The sequence below is a fragment of the Ischnura elegans genome, chromosome 8 (assembly GCF_921293095.1).
Source record: "Ischnura elegans chromosome 8, ioIscEleg1.1, whole genome shotgun sequence".
Lineage (NCBI taxonomy): Eukaryota > Metazoa > Arthropoda > Insecta > Odonata > Coenagrionidae > Ischnura > Ischnura elegans.
Window position 1 is genome coordinate 73,633,068 of NC_060253.1, and position 19,045 is coordinate 73,652,112.

General features: G+C 40.1%; 1 protein-coding gene across 1 annotated transcript in view; it reads right to left on the bottom strand.

The window, feature by feature from the left end:
- The window catches only part of LOC124164377 (MOB kinase activator-like 2), a 238,349-nt gene that overhangs the window by 89,226 nt on the left and 130,078 nt on the right, over positions 1-19,045 (bottom strand). Inside the window, exon 2 of the mRNA XM_046541686.1 lies at positions 16,013-16,849. Within this exon, the coding sequence (XP_046397642.1) occupies positions 16,013-16,849 (837 nt within the window). The remainder of the gene's footprint in view (positions 1-16,012; positions 16,850-19,045) is intronic.

Here is a 19,045-nt window from a genome sequence, read left to right on the forward strand (position 1 = left end):
AATGACAAGTTGGCCGCTTTCTATATACATACCTTCTCAAGACACTCATGCTGGGATAAGGCCAAAATTGCAAACGCAAACTTCTACATAGTATTTGACCCTCAAGTCCGTAACTCAAGCCGATAAATTTGCCCGCATTAACTGGACTCAATACAAATAAAACAACGATTGTGAATTCAGTAAATTAAGAAAAGGCTGGAGATATTGAAGGGAAGTGGAATAAACTGAGGAATGGCTCTTTTGAGGGAAAAGGAAGATTTACGGTAGCCATTCATTTCTGTGAGAAGCGAAAAAATTTTTAATAAAACCGTGAATTCGAAGCTCAGGTTCAGAATCAAGGGCTTTCCAGCATTCAGGGCGTCCAGGGTCAAGAAGGAAAGATATAAATACGACCCAGTGGAATAAGAAAGGGGACGTTTGATTCCAGTATACTCACTAAAACAACCTCGATAAAAATATTAAGGTCACACGGTGGAAATACTATTTTCCTCACATTCCGCAAGGGAAAAAAAAGAATTTGAAGGTCATAACTTTTATCTAAGAATGGGAGAAATAAATTTTCAGAGAGACGAACAAACGGAATGACTCTCATGAAATGTATGGGGAAAATGCTATATATTTCACATACGAGAAAGAGATAAATGTTTAGTAGTGAGACTCAAGAAGAAAAAGTGTCGATCGTACGCAACATGAATACAAGAAAACCAATACTAATCCTTCAATGAACGCATTGAAATAGTGATTGGAAGGAAAATATATTCAAAACGTCTAAGATAATCCCCAAAGATAGCTTCAATTTGGTCGTAAAAAATCGATCGATCCCAATATATATTTTTCCAATACCTAAGAAAACTAGGCTTATATTTGAAATGACATTGAGAGGAGGAATCGATTCCGTAGAAAATTTCCGACAGCTTATCCGCATTGGAATACGGAGCAAAAATAACTTCCACGTGGGCTTGAAAATAAAACGATATCAACCTCTTCCAACTCATCAATGTATAGAGAGAAACTATTTTTTTGGACACTTCGAAATGAACTAATAGCATGTAAGGAGATACCTCTCCAGGTATATGTTAATAGAAACGATAAACGAAGGAGTAAGCATAGAGTAGCAACGGCTACGGAATACCATTATAGTGTTCCCTTACGTCAGCGAAGAAAATTGAGGCGTATTATAAAAAAATAATTACAAAAAGGGGCAGTGATTAGTTTTGAATCTCCCAATCCAATGGTGACAAAAAATAAAGAAAAATTAACAGAATTTCTTTTAATATCACTAATTGGGTAATTTTTACTGTAAAGCATTATTTAATAAATATGTTTTCATACAATATACACTTTGGTGACATGAGTCCTCACGATACTGTTGTAAAAATGCCTAAAATGTATATTTAGCGGCATGACTTCGTGAAATATCTCCATATAGAAATGAAAAGCGTAATTTCACAGATATAAATGTATATAGTATAAAAATATGCAATTGAAATTACCAAGTTTTCATTTCCAACAAAAATGATGGGAAAAAATTCCTACGCGTTGAAAACATTCTTACGTATGTCCCCTATATATGTATACGTAATAATGGCCTCGGCTTCTCCAATTAATCGCAATTCAAGACTTTAGATCCAGGAGACATAAAATTAAGTGTTTCTCTTCATCAATACATCTAAATCGTTAATATTCCATACTTTAAAGGCTATAAAAAAGAGAAGATAGGTATTGAATGAGTACGTGCAAGCTTAACACATTAGTGATACGGAGTGATGACTATTTTCTTTTGAAATCAGCGGAAAAGTACCAGCAATACTAGCAGTTTTTTACTAATCTACTTCTTTTAAGAAATTATTGATCATTTTGATTTTACAAGTTTTGGTCGATGCATTCTGAACACGGTCCAAAAAAACATTTTAGCAAAAGAGCAATCTCAAGTTAAATGCATTGTTGCAATAGGTAGAAATTAAAATTGAAAATGGTCAAAACCCTTATAAATGAAGGATAGGCTGAGGGAGAAAAAGTGACTAAAATCACTGAATTTAAGTGGCATAAGAATTCCCTCTTGAACAGATATTCAGTAAATAAGATGTGATGGACACAACTTTGACTAACGCCAAACCCTCTTTCTCACTATTGCCTTAAATTTCTCATAGGTTTCCCAGTTTCATTTTGCCGCACAGTTTATAAAGAAATCACGCCAAGATATATCACCGGAGGTGCCTAATACATGCATCGCATAGAAACCGTAAGAGGTCAAGGTTAATGTGTCCAAGACAATATCATAAAACTGAATGTCACGGGGTAGTTATCGGCATGCTTTCGGTCATTCCTTCCATTACTTTAATCTTGGAGGCACGCATGAAGGCCGAAAAAGATTTCATTTACTTTACACATGGGGAGAATTTGATGATTAAAAAAGACCTTGACCACGGTCACCTCCCAGCCAATCATCTGATTATAGGAAATTGCCAGCACGGATATCTTTACGCCTTATCCTCTTATGTCTTATATTAACTCTTAAAATTCACAGCAAATTGTGCATGACGGAAGCATGTCTAACATAAAGGGGATTCAAAAGAAATCGATGAAGAATATTAAGCCGATGTATAAAGATAGGAAGCAAGTAGTAACACATAATGATTTTTTTCTTGCAAATTCCAGGATTTACATACACTGAGGTACTTACGGAGCAATTCAATAACCATTTCTATGTGGTATTAAAGAAAATGCCTAAGGTAATTCTTTTAACACTTCATTAGGGATTTGAGATAAACCTCAACCACAACGTTGGATAATTAAAATTTTACCGATAAAGCCTACCACAAGGCAAAGACATTTGTTTCCGAGCATAAAAATAAGAGTACTCACCGATAAAATAATGGAATGGCTAGACATAACCAGCATATATATACCATAAAGTATAGAATATAGGAATAGATAAAAAATTAATCATAAAGAATTTCAGAACAATAAGAGATCATTTATATATTCATTAACACGCACATTCATCAAACAGGTACAGAGGCGAATGCGGTATTTTTTACCAATATTAACCTGAGATCAAAGTGGATCATACCCAAATCAGAAGAAATTGAAAGAAAGGAAAAGCTGCTCATCTGAATTTCTATTTGTATCCGACGGTATTAAAAGCTTCTTGTCTGTTTACATAGCAACAAAACGGAGATGTATATGCTGAGAGCTCCGTACCGACGCTAAAACAATAATTTCTAACGGAAGGTAAAAAAAAATTATACGGGATAATCGTCAAAGATTCATTAGCTAACGAAACAATCACTTAAAAAAAATAAGAAATCCTTTACCCAAGCTTCAAGGACGAATATGTGGAGCAGAAATTTGAAATAATTCGTTCGGGCGGCGGTGGGGGTATATTCCATCACAATACATCACGTGGATCGTTCGAGGTAACCGAGTGGATTAAGGGATTTTTTATCAGTGCATTTTTGCATAACGTGCGTCATCAACGGGCGTGTGGAAGCGGAGCTATCGATTTATCGCCGCAATTGTGATAAAACGGACAGTCCCGCTGCTTTCGCCGAGTACCATCACCGCCTGGGTACTCGTCTCATTCCACAATGATGAGGGAGGAGCAGAAGGGGGGGGGGGTTTGGGAGACAAATTAATCGATGCATCGCACGATAAGTGGTAACGACGCGATCAGGTTAGCGTTTTGCGCTGGGAAACCGGCTTCCTTTCCCTAAGGCTTGGGTTCTAGTCCTAAGCATGGTGGTAATAATTCCAAGAAGAAAGCGATTCTCATCTACAGTTTCTACCGTTTTCAGAGGTAAATTGCGAACTGACCGAATTAATATATACGTATAAGAATCAAGGAACGACTACAGTAAAAATATATAGATGAAAAATTTGGAATAAGAAGTCGCCATTATTATTTTAGGTCATTTATAATGATGTAATGTTTAAACCAAATGAGTTTGAAATAAAGTGAGAGAATAATTACAAAATGATATATTATTCCAATAAGGACAGTTGGCAGCTTTCCGGAAAGCCCATTTCCACCTCCACCGAAGAATATACTAGTTCTCATTTATTTAATCATTACAATCTTCTCCTCCCTTCCATGCAACGTTTTAGGCTTTTGAAATTTACTTATTTATTTATTTCTTCATACTTTCTGCACACAAAATTAGTATCCCCACAAACATACATATGCTGTGACCACGATTAGTAAAAAGCACACGTTTTTAGCCGGCTATCTTTCCCGAGGGCTAATTTTTAATTCAAACAATGGCATTAACATTCAAACCTGCCTATCATAATGGCTAATTTTTGCTGCAACTAGTGGCATAACAAAGACAAATTATATCAGAAAATCATCTCTTAATTTTTATCAAGACCAATTTTAATAGAGTGACGATGATACTGTTTGTGCTTGGAATAAATAATGTGAAGGAGAACAAGACTACTTTCTTGCAAAGTGTATTTTATGTGATATGTTGGAAAGAAGTATTTTTTTTAATCGTTCCGCTACTACAACTATGCGTGAAAATCAGCTTCCTTACTGAAGGCATATTAAATCTTTATTTGAGACGAAATGGCATAAAAACCCTGAGCAAGATTCTGAACCATGTAGGCAATTTCAACATATTGAAGTAAAGATTTCTCGTGTTACGCACCGGGTCAGGTCCGCCATGTCTCCTTCCAACGTTTCGATGAGCAACTCACCCATCAATTTCAGGGATTTCGGAATCAAAATTATACTTCAACATATTGTCTTTTCTTTTCTTTAGTCGCAGTTCCTGCGTAATGCCTGATTTAGAAGCTAGTTTTATAACAAAAACACACAAAAATTCTATTGTAACTAAATTAATGCATGGTTTAGGCACGGTAATCTTCTATTTCTCTCCAATCAGAGGCCGTCTTTAAAATTTAAGCTGAATTAAACTTGAAAACCAGCCTAACTTTAATTTTGTAATCCATTCTATAATCTACCGCCATAATACGGTTCCGATATCAATATAGCCGATATAAAATTTCAAGAGATGCTTACACTTAAACATAAAATGGCATAGCACATTTATTATTAACTTGTAGTTTACATACTCAAGGGACAATACGCTCGTAAATAAAGACATCCGGAACATATTAATACCACCTTGCGCGGCAAAGTGCCGAAGTTTTAAGCAGCAATATAATTTTCACAGCATATTAATATACTAAGCGCAATATATATGTCATGATGCCCCAATGTTTCGCGTAATACCATCGCTGAAGTAATCGCTTTACACCAACTCTGAGGCAAGTAGGGTAAAAGCGACTATCATTCCCTCCCTCTCCCTTCCTTGATCCATTTTTAATTTGCAAGGCAACGGCTGCGGCAAAGCCACGACTTGCGACTCGACACAAAATATGCGATCGCACGGGAGCAAATGCTTCTCCGGCACTTCTCCTACGAGCTAGTAGCTCCCGTGGGGGTCACATATATCGATTCCGACATGCGGAATTCCGCCATGGATAATAAAAACAGCGCACCCACAGACTCGGGGGAATTAATTAACAACCATTGTTGGAATCGAATTAAAACAGAAGGAACGAACCGACGAGAAAAGAAGCGGGCCAGGTTGACTCGAGATCTTTCGATTCCGGGAAATCCGTCAACGTTGCAGTTAAGGAACCTACATTTGGGATAGGTACATTACACATGCTGCACAAGCGACAGAACAAAACTTCAATGATCCACCTAGCAACGTAATTTCAGAGGAAATGATACTGAAGAGTACAACACGTTCATGATTATGATAAAGTGCAATTAAAAAAAAAATATTCGATATAAAGGGTTGTGGTTCACGTTATACGCTAAGAATAAAAAGTTATTTGTTTAAATTTGATCACAAGTTAAAATACTAAACGAAGAATTATGACGCAATTCTACATGAATTAAATTGTAGCACATATTGGACTGTCCAAATCTTTGTGAAGGTGTAGGATAATCAAAACTTGTAACTGTGGTCAGCGGGGAAAGAAAAGGACTATTGTGGTCCAACCATATTATCGAAGAGTAGTAAAATAAGATACTTATTAGGCACGTATTTTATGAGTTTACACTGTGGACATTGAAAAGACAACTCGGTAAATGTTTGTAAAAACGCATTCTATTTTACGTAGTTGCTTTTATGATGTTTATGCAAAATTATATATAGTGAAACAGCTCCAATCCATTGCATAACAATTTATGTTCTGAGATTACGAATAACCCAAATCTTTTGAAAAGGCAAATAGAACTAGACGGCCTACTTATAAAGCTCCCAACCGCTGGTCTCCATGATGTGTCAGCGCTAGAAGCTCCTGTAGAGCTAAGACCTCAAGGCGTCGTCAACGTAACTTCTAGTGACATGTGAAATAAACATTCTCTGTGATAGCGGCCGATGACGCCCAACGTACGAGCAGCACCTGTAAACACAAGCCGTAGGACACCCTCATAACACGTTTTGCCATATTTAGAATACATTTCCATGAACGCAAGAATACATTAAGAGAAGCAAGCTAAATTAAACTCCAACGCTTACCCGTGGAAGGATGTCGGGTTTCCAATGCTCCTTCAACTCCGATTCTACGAAATAATTGAAACCCTTGGCGCAGATGTGCGAGTTTACACATAATTGCCGTTGCTGCCACCAACACAGCTGTCACTTTATGTTCTTATTCCGTCCATTTGATAATTACTTTAGACAAGAGCAGGGAGAGGAAAGATAAGGAACCATACCAAGGAAAACCTTTGTTATTTAATAAATGCGGTTGTTAATTCAGAAAAATGAGCGGAATCGCCAAAATAAAAGAACGACTTTCATTTGTTGATCGATTGAACATTGCTTTTTCTTAAGAATTGGTGGAAGTGAAAATCTAGAGTTTCTAGCACATAAAATAAATACCTCTTACATCAGAGAGTAGATATAAATGGATATATCAAAACAAATTACGACTGATTTTACTCAACAGCATTCACAAACCTCATGTATCTCAAAGCAGCAAAGTGATTTTTACGTTGAAAATGACCAATATTTGAAACACATACAATTGATATGGGATAAATTCAAATTAGCCTATCCATATCGGTGCTTTCCACTAATTTTTCAATATGACCTGCAAAACATTCCATCGGTTCGCATAATTATCAGAAGATGAATATATGCAGGTAAGAATGTGAATTACAATTAAAGGGACAAGAAGAACTTTCTCGGTAAGTTAACGGTCGATTCTAATGTTCACTGGCAAGGTGTTTCTCCCGAAATGAATGAAACGTGAGAAACATTCAAAATATAGTGTACAGTTTTTACTAAGCTAGACATCTCGGGGACCAGCCGGTGTACATAGGCTTGCAAATGCGACATATCTTGGTGATAGTCTAGAATTCCAAGCTTGAGCTTATGACTGGAATATGCTTTTCATGTTCCGCGGAACGGGTCCATTCATAACCCTCACTAGTTGTTCTGATCCAGGCTTGATCCCTGGCGTCGATCGCAGTGTAGCTCGATAAGAGCTCCCTTCACAACCCTTTGATCTCCCTCGTCACAGAATGCGATATTAGCATTGGGGACGGCGAAATCCCTCGTTCACCTCGACCAGTTGACTCAAAGGATGAAGAACGGTTGTCTATTGAACGGACTTAAGCGTGGTGACACGGATCGAGAACCGACTGAATGGGGAACAGGTATGAGACAGTCCTTCAATGGCCTTTAAAATTGCGGAATCTACAACATTCGCTCCATATTATTATCCTCGATAGAATAGAATCCTCTCATTTCTTAGAATGGAATAGAATATTCTCTCATTTCTTGCTTGAATTTCCAGCTGAAATATACCCTTCCTTACTAAACCCAGGAATCGGGTAGGTGTGGTTGCTAGAGTGTTGGCTTCCCTCCCCCTGGACTGGGGTTCAAATCCCGGCGGTTGCAAGGAATTTTCATGCTCTACCCGATCCTTGCTTGAATGAAATTAGGATGATATTTTAATATAAATCCGTCCGTCGGGTGGGACGTTAAGCCGTGGTCACCTAGGCCGCCTTCCGTTAAGAGTAGGCTAATACCAACGCCGGGTTTCTCTCCAACCTTCCTTACCTACCCTTCCCTAATGGCGTAAATAACCTCAACTCTCAGCCCTCCACCTTATTTATCTCCGTAATTATCATCGCCCAGTCTTTATTTACAGAAATACCTCCATTTTATAGCTCAAAGTTCATGCGTACAACAGAAATATTATCAGCCCAATCGGACAGTGATAAAGGAGGATGGTACTTGTCTCCAGGCGTAGGAGACTTAAGTATGCATGAGAAAGAAATGCATGGAGAGGAAAAGGGATGAAAAAGTGATATGCGTGCATGGTTAAGGCAATAGAAAATGTGGATGGGCCTTGCGAAGCTATTCCTCCTTCGAACACAAAATTCGGCGGCACAATGGTGAACGATGAGGGCCAATAAGAAAACATGCGTGATGCAAAATTGGGTGCAAAATTACACCATCGAAGCGGGAAAGAGATATTTTTTTACGTACAAGGCGTGTTTTACGACCACAGGCAACGGAGCGATCCCTTTTATTTTATCAGCTTTCGGCGAGAGTGGAATAAACGAGATGACTGCGATGAACGTGACGAGACGGACGGGGAATTCCGCGAGGCAAGGGAACGGCTTCGATGCGCCGAAATATTCCGGGCGCCTCGACCCGCACGTTTCTGGTTCCCGAGACGGGAATCTCCTCATCCTTCATGCCAGCTTTAAAGGGGGCAGCACCAAGTCAGGAAAAGGGTGCGCCTACTCCACTACTCTAGGAGTCTCTTATTTTACCCGTTTTTTTGCATCCTTTTATTAACCCGTGCAAAAATTTCGCACTTACACGCAATCAGAGAATAAGTATGTTAAGGAAACGGTGTAAGTGGGTTTTAAATAGAAAGGAAGGTGTATCATAGAGTACTTTCTTTGTAATTGCAAAAATATACAAAACATATGAATACGAGGGCCGTTATTTTTCAACTTCCGATGTGTCATGAACAGAAGACGAAGTGATTAATTAAAAATTATTTCATAGCTAAATATTGAGTACAATTGTGATGTTCTTTCGACATAATCGCCTCAGCGATTGAGGAATTGGTCCTGCCTATGGACAAGCTTGGCTATACCTTCTTCATAGGATGTTGCCGCCAATGACTTCCAATGACTTTTGCCTTTGTTCTGAAGGTCATCGTCCGTTTGAAAACGCTTCCCTCCCAGCCACATCTTCATTTCAGCGTAAATATGGAAGTCACACGGCACTAGGTCGGCAATGCACGGCGGGTGATCGAAAATGTCAATTGCTCAAGGAGCGGTTAGGCTGCATCAGCGCTGAGATTACGGGCATTGTCATGGATAAGAACACTTTCAGAAGTCAGCATGCCTCTTCTTTTGTTTTTCTGCGTCTCTTCCTAAACTCCCCCATTACCCCCCCATTTCACCCGCCCCGTTTCTCTCTTTCCTCACCCACCACATTCTTCCTTCTGATCTTTTACCCCCCAATTTTTGAAGATATTTTCATCTGTCCGAAATGGAACTTTTTGTTAGTTTCTGTTAGAACCTGGTGATGAATGTATAACAATTGAAACACGTGTAGTACTCTGATAATAAAACTGTGGGCAATGTGATATCTACGTCGATCATTAGTTATGTTGTTCCACGACATCTCTCCACAAAAAGTTGACTTTCGAAATTTGAAAAGTCTCATTTGGTAGGAAAGATTGCACGAGGCGCGATGGTTGTTCATCCAGAGGTTGAGTGAACCTAGGTAAAAGGCGGGGCCAAACTTTCATGAAAGGATGTAGATTACATTATTTATTAATACAGGTGGGGTATATAGTGAAAGGGAGCGGAATCGAGAGACATGTTTTTCGATGTGATTGGATTATGAGAATCGTACAGGTTTTTCGACATGATCGGTAAAGTTTTGGTTGGGGTTGTGAATCAGGCCTGAGAGCGATTTGTTGGTTTTAAGAAAGAAGAGCGATATGGTGCCCATTGAAAGACTAAGGATGGGCAATGAGGGAATAAGTTTCCCGTAATAAGATTGTTAGAGTGAAGGGGAAAGAGGCTTTTAATATTTCTTTTCAATGGCTGCATGACAAGGAAGTGGGAGATGCAAAGTCAGACGTCCGTGAGATTATTGTTAGGGTAATTTTAGGGTCTTTAGGATTTGTAAGTAATTTTCTCTTGTAGGTGGCAAGGATATCCTCGAGGAAGAAGAGATTGATATATGTTTTTAAGAAATATTTCCACGGATTCAGAATTGTTTCAGATCCTGTGGCCTCGCAAAGAAAGAAATTTAGAAAGGGCATGTTCAGTGTATGAAGGATGACAGGTCGTGCAGTGCAAGTATTGCAGTGTATTGGCAGGTTTAATATGGACTGAAGTGGTCAAAGAAACCAAGATGTAGAACTTTTACCACAGGTTTTAGTTTGGTTATACGCATTTCAACCGGAAGGTCAACATCGGGCACATACACAGACGAATATGATGACCTAGCGGTTGAAAAGCGTACTACCAAAGTAAAACTTGTGGAAAAAGTGCTATCTCGTTATCTTCACCCAATATGCATTCTTTACGCTACATCTTCCCTGTCTCAGTCAATTTTATGGACTGAAGTATTGAATTTTCGTTTTTCAAGGGAAATTGAAGCATCAAGAATGTTATTCGGGAGTAAGAATGATGGGAGGATAAAGATAGTGTATAGAAGTCATTGCATTACTAAATGAATGCGATCGAATCCAGAGTAAGGGTTTTAGTGGGCAGGATGATAGGAGAGATTCCACCAGAAAGCCAAGAAATATATTTATAAAAAATATAAAGAATTAAATACGAGGGGCTGAATCTACTTCCCATGTCGCAGCTTTTCACCTGTTGATAATGCTTTTCGTTGCACGAGAAGGCGTATTTTTTTGATTGTGAAAGGATGAGTCGGAAAAGAGCAACTAAAAAGTCACTGCTAATTACATACAGTGCAGGTCGATTGAGTAGAAACTGCCGAAGGAAGTAGCTTTTTTCAGCTAAATGTATGATCTAATTTTAATCGTGATTTTCCTATGCAAAGATCAGCATCACTGTAGGAGCTTTTTAAGACATCAAATTTTATAAATCCACATTAATACAATATGGAATGGAAAGCCCATTTTATATTGTTAATGAACGAAATATGTATAATAGAGGAGTATATTTCGAAATTTTCATGAAACTGACGTTTCCATCATTCTTTGTTTGTAGTGATGGTAAAATTACTGAGATAAAGTAACCTGTCTCATTTATAGTTTGTTACTTTGTAAAAGATTAATCAATTACAAGTACAAATAGCTGATTTTAAAAAGTAGTCAGTACAATTACACGTATATTTACTTTTTGTAAGATTGCCCACTAATTAAAGACCATTTGGCAACTGTCGAATAGTGCAGTAAAAATGTGGAATTATGGAGTCAAAGAAATGCAATGTCAATTGCATTGCGATTTTAGCAATTTTTTTAGTCATATTTTGAACCCATCATAAAAAGGCTAAACAGAATGGTGGATTAGAATTACGAGCAAGTAACAATTGCTCTTTCACCATAAGGAGTATATTACAGGTAAAAATTACATTTCGTAAAATTTAATCATTACAAGTACAAGTTACAGCAAAAGTACTCGTTACAAGTATCCGATTACTTTTACTCGATTACTTACCAACACTGTTAGATTTAATCTCCATATACGTTCCTTACGTTTGAGCAAGACCATCTTACTGGCTACCTAGCTGTTAGCTGTTTTATTAATCCTTTCCTGAACAATATGAAATGAAAATCCTATTAAAATAAGAATGAAAAACCTATTTTTAATGAGAATGAAAAGCCCATTTCACTTCGTTACTGAACGAGATATGCATGCATGGAGGAGAATGTTTAGAATTTTTCAAGAATCCGTTATTCTTCGATTGAACGTCCTTAAAGGCTCCTTTCGTGTGAGCAAGACCATCTTGCTGGCTACCGATAGCTGTTTGTGAGTCTGTTCGTTGAGTGATGAGTGTGGCATACGGCGATATGGGACCGAGAACTCGGGCTCTATGTCTACGGCTTCGCGTCTGCTTTTCCAGCCCAACTCCCTCGTAATCCACTTTCTTCCTCCCCCGGTCTCCCACTTTGGGGAAAGAAATAAAAGCCAGCTGGTGTAAATAGAAGTGAATCGATTGATATGTGAGTCCCACTCGGGCTGTTGGCGTCGAAAATTGACTGCTACCAAAACAGCTTTGCTTTGGATATCCATATAGGATGACGTAAAAATTGCTTGAAGATATTTTGCACTTTTAGCATACAAAAATACAAATTAACTTAGATAATAAAAATATTCTAAAAAGGATGTAGGATCTTCTCGATTATCGATTAAGTGAAATTGGAACATCTTAGATCAAATTGTTGCTTTTTATTTTGATATTCTGAAAAGAATATGTATTATTTTTTGTAAGGTCGTTTTCAGGTAGTTAGTTGGAAGTTAGGCGTCAAGCCTACTATTTTAAATCTGTTGACTTTGGGGAAACCTGAAGAGCTTTGCTTTGGATATTCTATGAATGACATAAATTGTTTTGAAGGTTTGTAGCACTTTTAGCATGCAGAAATAAAAAAATACATTTTACCTAACATGGTAAAATTGATTGTTTGAGGCGTAACTTGGTGAAAGCGATTCATAATTAAATAAAAAAGAAGAACTTTGTGCTTTCACATTAATATTAATTCACGACCATGGTTTCAACGTTAGACGTCATCATCAGGATGGTCGTGAATAAATATTAATGTGAAAGCACAAAGTTCTTGTTTTTAATTTAACCTAACATAGTTATAATATTCTAAATAGGATGGAAGTGGAACCTCTTCTAGATTAATTAAAAGGCGAAATTGATACTTCTCAGAACGAATTATTGCTTTTTAATTTGATATTCTTAAGAGAATGCGTAACATTTATTGTGTAATGTTTTTCAGTTGGTTATTCGGGAAAGTTAGGCACTAAGCCTACTTTTTACAGCCCTCATTAAGCCAATCTGTTGAACATCTAATGTGATTTTAGGCGTAAATAAATCACAAATATCTATTCGTATTAACAGCCTGAAGAAACAGAATTATATACGATGTGATCTATGAGTGTTTACTGTTAGTTGTAGCGCTTCAAGGTGAGTGTTATTAAAACGTTATGCTCCTTCTATATATTTTTTCTTTACATTATTTTTACTTAAATATGTTTATAAATGCTTTATCTTTTTTCCGTGTCCATGGTTCCTTACAATTTCGCTATATACTTACATTTGAAATACTAGGGTAACTAATGAAAGACAGAAATATCATTAATTAATATCATTAATATTAAGAAGTCCATGAATCAGATAGTTTCTCAAAACTTCCTGTTCTTGAACTGAGATTTTCAGTGACTAATTTATTTTTAGCTTAAATTTACGTACCTCGTACGAACATTTTCTCTTTATTTTTGCTATAATTCACGACCGTCCGCCGACAAATGATGACGGAATCCTTTCCGTGAAATAATGGGAAATCGGTAGAATAAGTATCTTTACTAATAACATGATATAGATTTTTTGAACTTCAACTACTATTATTACCTTAATGATTTTCTGCTCTCGTAAAAATCTTCAAATTTGAGCAAAAGTTAGGCGGGATGCGTTTTCGAATGAAGTCTGGGCCAACTGAAGGAAATAGAAAGCAAAGATTTTATGATAGCGCATCGTTAACTCTTAGCAATAACTTTCCCGTAGTGGGAAGAAGTGTTGCAATTTCGTCGAAATCGGGCTGCCCCGCCGGGATCTGAACCAGTACCCACGGAGTGGGAAGCCAACACTCTAGCCTCCACACCATACCGATTTCCGCGTGACAACAGAGGGAGGTCGCAACAGGAAGTACCCTCGCTGCGGATGCAGGTTAAAAACGAGCGATTTTCATGATGTGATGCTCCAACGGCCGAAGCATATCTTTCCTTTAAAAGGGTTGAATCGATCGCTGTAGCCGAGGCGGGGAGGGAGCTGTGTGCGCAGCTGATGAGGCTGTGATCTCTACCGAGGAGAAGGAGATGCGGCCACGCTGCATCAACAATTTAATCAACGCCGAGACGACACAAAGTCATTCTTTCCGAACCTACACGCTGCGCTAGACAAAAACAAATTGCTCCTCCAAAGGTAGACGTACCGCAAAAGTTCCATAAACGAATTAGCTTTGTTAACTCCGAGGCGGGCGACTTGAGATCAAGACGCCATGGCAAAGAAAGTGCCTACGATAGTATAGAAACAGAGGTACTTTCCGCAGATCTCCATTATTCCACCTAACAAGGTTTGAAGAACACTAGGCTATCATAAGGATTTTAGTTTTATGACAAAACACTTGAAAACACTAGAAGAGCCGAATTTCACATTATTACTAAGTTAATAACGAAGCCAGATATGTACACAAAGCTAATGAAGGCATGCTTTAGACATAGTAAATTTTGTATTCCGCACATGTTACTAATGCACGCACACTAACTGCTTAAAACACTGCGATTGCATCATCAAAACATACTATATACAAGAATTATTATAATCGAACACAAAGCTGCGTAAATGCTTAGAAGAAAATGCCACGAAAAGATTCATTGACCAGAAATCAAATAATTACAATAATTAAAATTACTACACGGTGACTTACCAAATAATTGGTTGGCTTCGTCAATTATTTTCGATTAGCTTTTAGAACTACATTCGCAAATATACTATACAACCTGGAGTAAATTAATTCCAGATTGTTTTCTGTTTCATTATTTTTACAATAGAAACATCGTCATCATGCCATATGACACAATGTAACATATGACGCAACTTAGACATCGCTTTTTGAAGACACAAATTATATAAGTAGAACATTCTATACGACACAATTCCAGCATAATATCGTGAGTACTTCAGCTGCATAAAGAATTAAACCCATACTATACCCAGCATAAAGCGACCCTGCAATGTCATAGAATAAGCAGGCCGTGAAATGCTCGATATTCAATAAGAAGTAATACTTTGCAGGAAGAATTAACTTGCTAGAGAATCTGTGATAACTTACAATGCTGGCGCAAATAATATATACGATAGACTAGAAAGATGCTATCAAACTCTTGTGTCCACTAGAGTCGTACATCGTATCTCTTGGGTAGATAAGAGAAAAATAAACACATCCACTAAACCGTGGATGGCAAAAAACGCATTCGACGGTCGAGAGAGTCACTTGAGAATTTAGGTGCTGTCCATTTACTGCAATAAAAGTCCTGCCGCAGTTTTTTCTTTCCGCTACGTTAGACAGCGAAGTTCTCGCATTAAAAAAGCCACGACAGGTACAGAGTTAAAGAGTTATAGACTAATGTCACCAACCAACACGTGACTGCAATAAATTTAAAGCATAAATTTATTAAAGTATAAATCCGAAACTTAAACTGGTCAATCAGATTGTAGGTAACAATAAGGCCTACAAATTGTCGACCAAGTTCTAGTGTAAAAAATACATGTTGGTGTAAAAAATAAAGTCGCGGAGGTTACACTGCCACCGGAGTCACGTTCAGGAAGTTTTCAACATGGGAGAGTGATCAAAATACCTCTAATTCGACAAAACCATTTAAATAACAAATATTACTAGATTCATTTACGTAAAACCATCGAACGACTCGATCTACAACAAAACAAATTATAATTCATGACAGCCTTAAATATTCTCTCAGCAGTACAACGTAATCAGCAACTTCGGCTTTTCTGTCCACTCTCCAAGTCAACGCTACACCTAAAACTTTAAACAGAAATGACTCCGGCTACAGTGTAAACACTATGCAGTTTAGAAATGGGCGAGAATGCTTGGAAGAAAGCAATCTCGAATTATTATTATTACTAGAGAGACAAAAATCGATTGAACGACTGTTGTGAGGACGTCCATAATTCCTTCCATCCCCTCGTCTCCTCCTCTCCTGCACAACAAAGTCATCAGCGCTCACCATAGAGGACCCTTCGGAATCTGGGCGCGGGGACAGCGACGGTGGCGCCGGGCGCGGCGACGGTCGTCACCTGCACTAAGCCGGGCAATACGAGGTGCGGCAGGTTGGCGTTGGCGGCGGCGGAGGATGCGTTGTTGGCAGCGGCAGAGGCGGGATGGGTCTGCGGGTGCACGTGAGCGTTTCGGTGGTGCTGGTGGTGGATCTGGTGGCCGTGGTGGTGGTGGTGATGGTGGTGGTGGTGGTGCATATACTGGTGGTGGGTTTGGGGATGGTGTGGGTGCTGCAAGTGGGAGGTGAAGGGCGCACCGGGTGGCGACGGGGGCGGTGGGGCCAGCACCAGACCCTCCCGCCCCGTGGCCCCCACCGGGGTGCTCAGGAACCCACCCATACCCCGGCCTGTGACCACACCGACTCCGACACCGCCACCTCCACCGCCCCCGATCACGCCCTCTTCCTCCTCCTCCTCCGCCTCCCCGTCCTCCTCGCCGTAGCTGGCGGATGGCGGCGTGGCTACGCTGCCGGGCTGCAGACCGTACTGGTGGTGGTGAGGGTGGCTCTCTTCCGACGGCACGCAGGAACCGATGATTATCCCCATGGCAGACGACAACCATCCTCCTCCGGACCCCGGCCTTCCGTTCCCCTCTTCCTCCGGCACCCGCCTCCGGCGCCTCGTGGCTGGCCCTCGCTGCTGCGACCTCGACTGATGCGTGGCTCCGGGAGCGGTCAGGGCGGTGCCGCGCCCCGGCGGCTGCTGCTGGTGTGGTTGCAGGTGGTGCGGCCCGCTGCTGGGAGCCGCCGCCGCCGCCGTTACCGCCGCCTCTCCGCCCCGCCGTCCGCCTGCACCGCCCCCAGCGCACCAACACAACCAGCAGCGTGGAGCCAAAATTATTGTTGTTGTTTTATTGCGGTTGAAGGACCGATGGGCATCTCCCACCCGCCGTACAGTCAGGAGGGCGATGCCGCGGGACCGTTTTTTCCGTTCAGCTCTTTCTCAGTGACTACGATGAACCCTTTCTGGAAGAATTTTCCCGCGTGTCTAACCGATGCAATTCCAATTTGGGAGCACAAACCTCAGGAGATAAACTACTAACGAGGTTGGAGATACTATCGCGCCCTCCAATTCGCCCACCGAACGAGAATTTTGCGTTTACGTGACCATATGTGCGATGTTGATCGCGCGTATTCAGGAAAAAGTTATGCAAGACCGGAGAAATATTAGAAAAAAATCGCGAAGACCGTAAATCCTTTGACGTTAAACTTCTCACAATACGCGTTTTTGGCGTCCCAGCTGAGGGGGACCACGTCTAAGCCAGCAGCACGTACAAATTACTACGTAACCATGGCAAACAGCTTTACTGATCCAATGTAGGTCAACGGAAGTTACAGAAATCCACGGCACCCTAACAGTGAACCCTCTTCAGCATCCACACGAAGTGGATGGAGTATCATGGAATGTCTTGGACGAGGGACTACAAAAAGTTGTGGTTGCGCGAGGATTCTACGCAAAAGTTAGACGATGAGGTTCACGGTGACCTATATATGATTGGTCAAGATTCCAGATAAGAGCCTGGAATTATCAAAAATGCTTTCCTCCGTCCTTTACGTGAATCAAAAAACGACAGCGGTAGCAACGGCGTATTTACGGTCAGATGATGGTCGAGAAATCGGCATCTCCAATTAGTTCGAGTACCCAATGAAAGAGTAATGGTCAACACGCAGCGAAACAAATTACGCACTCGTGAGCCTTTCGAGGTTTGAATTATGGCCCAAAAACTCACAACCGGAATCGTACCCTTTTTACAAGGGAAAAATGGGTCCACGAAAAACCACACCCACTTCTTTCTCGTCTCGAACTAAAGGGTGATGTAATGTATCAACGAGATTTTTCAGGTAATCAATATAAATAAGACATAGTTGCACTTTGATCTAAAAGGATCTCCTTTTTCAAGTCTTGTGACTAAACTCTTAGCCAAGGTTTCACAAAAAATTCATTGAGTTAAAAAAAAGTGATTAAGCTTATTAGCTGTAACCATAGAGAAGTATGCCACTAGGAATTTCGAATAAGATAGTCTTGGAACTGATGAAGATTGAAAATCCTATTCAAGTGTTTATAAACACAGAACTGAACTCAATATTTCAATTCCAATTTCATAAGTAAACGAATATAAAAAGGTTGGTCGCAATTTTCGGCTAAATTCAATGACTTATGGAATAATACTTAACTGACGGTTTGCATAGCGTGTAGATGGAGATCCACAATTATCTTTAGGTCGTGTCCCATATTTCACCGCGATAATCAGATCCAAATAAGTGATTTTAATCGAGAATTTGAAAATATGCACAGGTTACCGAGATCTTTTGCAGCATCTAGGAAAGTTAGCCATTTAAACGATGGCAAGATGTATTCTTTATCTGTATAAATAAATGGAAGAATATGCACACTCCTCTTTAAGTCTTTAGATCAAAAATGGCTTGTGTGCATCATTGGTCAATCTATTCGTAGAATCACACTATTGTAATGATGCCAAATTAAGTACTGTATCGGAATGGAAGAAAAGGACCACGATGCACTGTTCTTTTAAGTCCTACCCCCTTCCACAACGTTTTTCAGCTCCTACTCGGAGAATTTGGCAACAAATTTTCGACTGTGCCTAGGTTTTGTGGGGTTGAGGACGAAGGCAGTCTTGAGGGCGTCTGGCACAGTCCCAGCTCCTCCCGAGAAGACAGACGAGCGCGGCTCCGCTCCCTCCACACCCACCGCCAGCTGTCCCGATTCCCGCGGAGTGAGTCACGCCCCTCTGCACCCTCGTGCCGCACCTCTCCGCCGGGCGAGGACTCGCGCCGTCACCGCGAGTTCCGCAACCACTCCACCAACTCGGCACGAGACGCGGCACCCGAGCCCAGCCCCGCCTCAACGGAATGTAAACAAAGCATTCACGCCCACCAACGGGCCACGGAAGAGACTGGCGCCGCGGCAAGACTCTCCCTACGGACTGAAACACATCCACATGTCATAACTCGAAGCTCACGACG